Source organism: Cryptomeria japonica, chromosome 1 (assembly GCF_030272615.1).
Source record: "Cryptomeria japonica chromosome 1, Sugi_1.0, whole genome shotgun sequence".
Lineage (NCBI taxonomy): Eukaryota > Viridiplantae > Streptophyta > Pinopsida > Cupressales > Cupressaceae > Cryptomeria > Cryptomeria japonica.
Window position 1 is genome coordinate 592,026,861 of NC_081405.1, and position 4,948 is coordinate 592,031,808.

General features: G+C 35.7%; 1 protein-coding gene across 1 annotated transcript; it reads left to right on the forward strand.

Moving 5' to 3' along the window:
- The first annotated feature begins 2,043 nt into the window (after positions 1–2,043).
- LOC131027921 (CBL-interacting serine/threonine-protein kinase 3) lies at positions 2,044–4,069 on the forward strand. The gene has a single exon (XM_057958020.2). It carries the CDS (start codon positions 2,575–2,577, stop codon positions 3,928–3,930), a length of 1,356 nt encoding a protein of 451 aa, XP_057814003.2. The 5' UTR covers positions 2,044–2,574; the 3' UTR covers positions 3,931–4,069.
- Positions 4,070–4,948: the final 879 nt, after the last annotated feature.

The following is a 4,948-nucleotide window of genomic DNA, read 5'->3' on the forward strand; positions in this document are numbered from 1 at the left end:
CAGAAATCACTCAACCTACCGGGACCAGAAGGGTGCCGATAACGCATCCAAACAACTAGTGTTGGCATCAATGACAAAACACCAATGCAACACATAATTGATTCCACCAGATGACCAACAGTAACATAGTGCAAGTGATTGAGAGTGGTTCATGGAATTGACCATTTCTTCCAAGGTTCTATTTTTATGTTTCACAAACCCATTTTCCTATGGACTATAGGAAATTATATGGGGGATATCAATAACCTTTCAAGAACATGACTCCTCAAAGTGACATTTAAATTACTCACCATTTTGTATCTAAATGATTTTGATGATATTTTTAGATTGCTTCTCAACCAGGTCCATGAAGTAATTACACTTTTCAAACACTTCACCCTTTTGTTGAAGAAAATAAACCTAAGTAATTTGGAAAAATTGTTATTGGAGTTAAGTACGTGCATTAGGATTGATAGAAGATGGAAAAAAGATTGATGGATCATTGTGAATCAATTCCAAAATTTGTAAGGTCACCAATACTTGTCTTTGATGTGTAAACTAGGACTGATATTGCATATATTGGTCATCAACATATAGATTTGCATAGAGCATAAAAATGAGTGTAATTATTGAAAGCCAAAAAGCATTTAGGAAATACAAAGAGTGGAGAGAAATAACATTGGCACAAGAAGAAACAAGGATATATCTCAAAGAAACCCAAATATGAAAGAAAAGCCCAACAAATTATGAGCTACCACTCATTTTAATTTGCACTACAAACGAGATTTATAGGTCTAAGCCACTTGGTCTTGTTACAAGCGTCCTATGATCTCTATAACAATCTGACAACGTTACCATCCTATTCTTGTCTTAGCACAATCAATCTTGAAAATTAGAAAATTGCATGGTACTTTATATCCCAACTACGTGCCCTTAGAATTGTGTGCGCTTCCCCAATTTTAGTTTACAATACATTGTTGTAGCCTCATAATATAAAAGAGATTTGAGGAGCCAATCAAGTCAAACAATTTGAAGAAATGGAATGCCATGCACTATTTCCTATTTGTGGATGAAACTATTACTTTCTAATAGAATGAAACCTCCACTTGCACACGAAATTGCTTAGGTGGTTGCAAAATTTTCTTGATGGTTTTGAGACCACTAGCTAAGATCAACTAGTGGTTTCATATAGAAGCTAAACTAATTAGAAAACTCTTGTTTCTATTCTATAAAATCCTATTCTCAGATTTTACATACCACTTTGAACATTCTCTAACATCTAAGCACTCATCCCTATGCAAAAGCATCTTGTTCTTTGTGTTACACATTCAAACTAATTCTTTTTTTGAATTCATGAACTTTTAATTTCGAAAATTTATAAAGACTCAACATAAAAGAAAGGATGCACCCCTCGATTGACAACATAACTTATACCTTACATTGAATTTTGAAAAAATCAACCAAAATCTGAAACACCTTTGTCTCCAACTACCAATATCATAAAGAAACTTCCATTTTGATCAAGGAATGATCCTTGTATTTCCACTAAACATTTTTACATAAGACTGGGTCTCCTCTAGGCTGCTTCTTGTCTAATTGATATAATTTTTTAGTTTAGTTTTAGTTTTAGTTTTAAGACAAGTTACCTTCTGATATGAGTGCACAAACTTGATTGGTAGCTGTAGAAGCACTCAGCAATAGCTTTAAGGTCAACTGGCACACAACTTAGCAAATATCCAACAACTTGCTTTCAAGTTCCACAGACTTCTCAAAAAGATAGTCATGTGGCGTGATAGTTAAGGGCTGAGAAAGTGAAAAAGGAAAGCTTCACGGTAGTGAAAAGAACTTGAGAGGCCTTCAAGGGTTGAGCAAGAGCAAACTATTCTTTATCTTACATATAAAGTTATTCATCCTTCGGCAAAGCCCGTGAAGATGGTTTGTTCAAGTAAAGTGCAAAGTAGGTTCAAATTATTTATTCAATCATACATTCAAATCAAAATTGCTGTCTGGTTTAGCAATTTTCTTTTGTCAGAATATTTTAACTTCTTCCTATCGTCTTCCTTAATCTTTGCTTTGGGTTGGAACTTTTAGTTTTCCTTAATATGTAAGGAAGTAATATTCCTCATTAAGCTAGGAAAAAGAGTTTCGTGACTGTTACTTCTATTTAAGAAATGGGAAGCTTCAAGAATTATATGTACTTTATCATGTTACCTGGTTTGAAGAGTCATCCTACGTTATACTTCTTTAATCTATCAACAATCATTTTGAGAAAGATAATTTCTTAGGCATTACATATCTGGTGAAAATTTTCTGAATATGAAAGAAGGCCTTAAAGAACCTGCTTTGATTGACTTTCCTCTTTGAATTCTTCATGTGAAAGACCCTTTTTAGTCTCTGTGTGGGCCTGCTTTAACCCGTGATTATTATCTACTATTTTGTCTAGATCCTACAGACTAAATTGTGGTGGTCATTATTCCTATAACGTTCAGAATTCACAAGCTATTTATATCAGGGGCTTATTCCTTTAATGGATTTATGTTCACCTTAATACTCTCCTGTGATTTGTAGTTAAACATTGTTTTTCTTCCCTAGAAAATGTATTGCCGAAAAATGTTTGAAGCTTGCATCAAACTGATATCAAAGACCTGCAAGACTGATCATAATGTGAAGAATAGAGTAGGAAAGTATGAGCTTGTTAGAACAATAGGTCAGGGTGCTTTTGCTAAAGTCAAGCTTGCTAGAAACATGGAAACAGGAAAGCTTGTGGCCATCAAGGTCATAGAAAAAGCTAAGGTGGTCAATGGAAGGAAAGCAGACCAAATCAAGAGAGAAATTTCAATAATGAAATTAGTGAAGCATCCAAATGTGGTGGAACTGTATGAAGTAATGGCTAGCAAGTCAAGAATATATCTAGTCATGGAGTATCTACAGGGAGGAGATCTCTCAGAGCTAATTGCTTACCAAACAAAGCTAGAGGAGGAAGAAGCCAGAGCCTATTTTCATCAATTGGTTTTGGGTCTAGATTTTTGTCAGAGTCGTGGAGTCTGCCATAGAGACCTAAAGCCTCAAAATCTCTTGCTTGATGGCCATGGTAATCTTAAGATTGCAGACTTTGGCTTGAGTGCACTGCCTGATCAAGCAAGGCAAGATGGGCTCCTCCATACTGCCTGTGGTACCCCTACTTATGCAGCCCCGGAGCTAATATCCAACAGGGGATATGATGGAACCAAGGCAGACCTGTGGTCATGTGGAGTCATTTTGTTCTTTCTCTTAGCAGGCTATTTGCCATTCAGTAATTTCAATCACAGCAAGCTGCACATTAATAGCTTCAGGTTCAAATGCCCTTCATGGTTCTCTTCAAATGTGAAAGATGTACTTCATAGATTGTTGGAACCAGATCCCAATAGAAGAATGACCATGCAAGAGCTCAAGGAGTGTGACTGGTTCAAAAACGGCACACCCCCACATCTGAAGGAGTGCAATATTTTGAATATAGATGACAGTGAAATGGAAATGCAAAATCAGGGTGCAGCTTTTGATGATGAAGATCAACTACAATTGAGGGAGAAGCAACCTAATCCTGCAATGCTGAATGCTTTTGAGCTTATATCAATGTGCCCTGGATTGAATCTGTCTGGATTATTCCAGGAAGGAAAAGAACTGAAACATCAAGGGTCAAGGTTTACATCAAAATTCTCTGCCTCAGACATCATTTCAAGACTTGAGGAGATTTCAAAAAGCTTGGGCTTGAAGATGAAGAGGACACAATGCAGGATACAGATGCAAGGGTCTAAGATAGCTATTGTTGCACAAGTGTTCCAAGTTGCACCTTCCCTACTGTTGGTTGAGCTTAGCAAGGTTGGAGGAGATGAATTGGAGTATGAAAAGTTTTATCATCAGAAGCTTAGATCAACTTTGGGTGAGGTTGTCTGGGCATGGACAAACTTCTAGTTATAATGGAAGTCCTCTGTGACTTGTAAATTCATCCCTTTATAACATTCTAGAATTCAACTCTTCATTACAGTATTGGTCCTTTGATGAGATTGTACAATTCAATTGTTCACTTGTAATGAGAAAAACTTTGCCTGCATTTTGTGATTGCAATGATTTGTATTTAATTTATGATCACATAGTGAAAATCTGGGTATTTATGAGGACATATGAGAAGGAACAAATATAAATTCTTGGAATGTTACTACAGGGAAAATAAACACACCTCACAGATTAATTTACGAAATTTAATCAAATCATAGTTTAAAACTTGTGACAAATTTTGCAGGGTAAGTAATTTGCAGACAACTGGCATGTCATTTTTTTTTTTATAAACTCCAGTATAACTTGTCTAATTAGTAATTTTTTAAAGTATCAGATAAACTTTTTAATGTGACCTGACTGCATGTCTTATGGAAGGAACCCCAATTCATCCAGTTATTGACTGGAAGTCTGCCACTGAAAAAAAACTCAGAAACCCTGTTTTGGTCATTTTCGTCTTCAGCCATGACAATCCTCCACTGAGATCCAAAATCACAGAACTATTTTTTGTCAGGCTATGGTTAAAACCAATAAAATTATTGAAAATGGTTTGTGCTATAAATTCTAGGTGGGCTCCCATTTCAAAAAATTGTGAAAAAATAAAGAATCATTTTGGGCTGTGCAGGATAAAAACCAGAGTTTTCTTTATTAAGGGAAAACAACATTCTTCTCCTGATTTTTATGAAATTTTCAGTGATAACTGGAATCCATTTACATTTTGGTTGCCCATCAATCATGATTTGCAGTAATGCTATTATGATCTGATGCAGCAGCATTAAGCACCGTTCTAGCCAGCTCCCTATTTTAGAAGCAGCAGTTACGTTTGGCACAATTTCTTTCATTATAAACAGCAGTTTCATTAGATTACTTTAGTGTGATTTGAAGTGGTAGAATAGAGCCATTTCTAGTGGCAGTTAATGCTGACGGTTTAGGATAC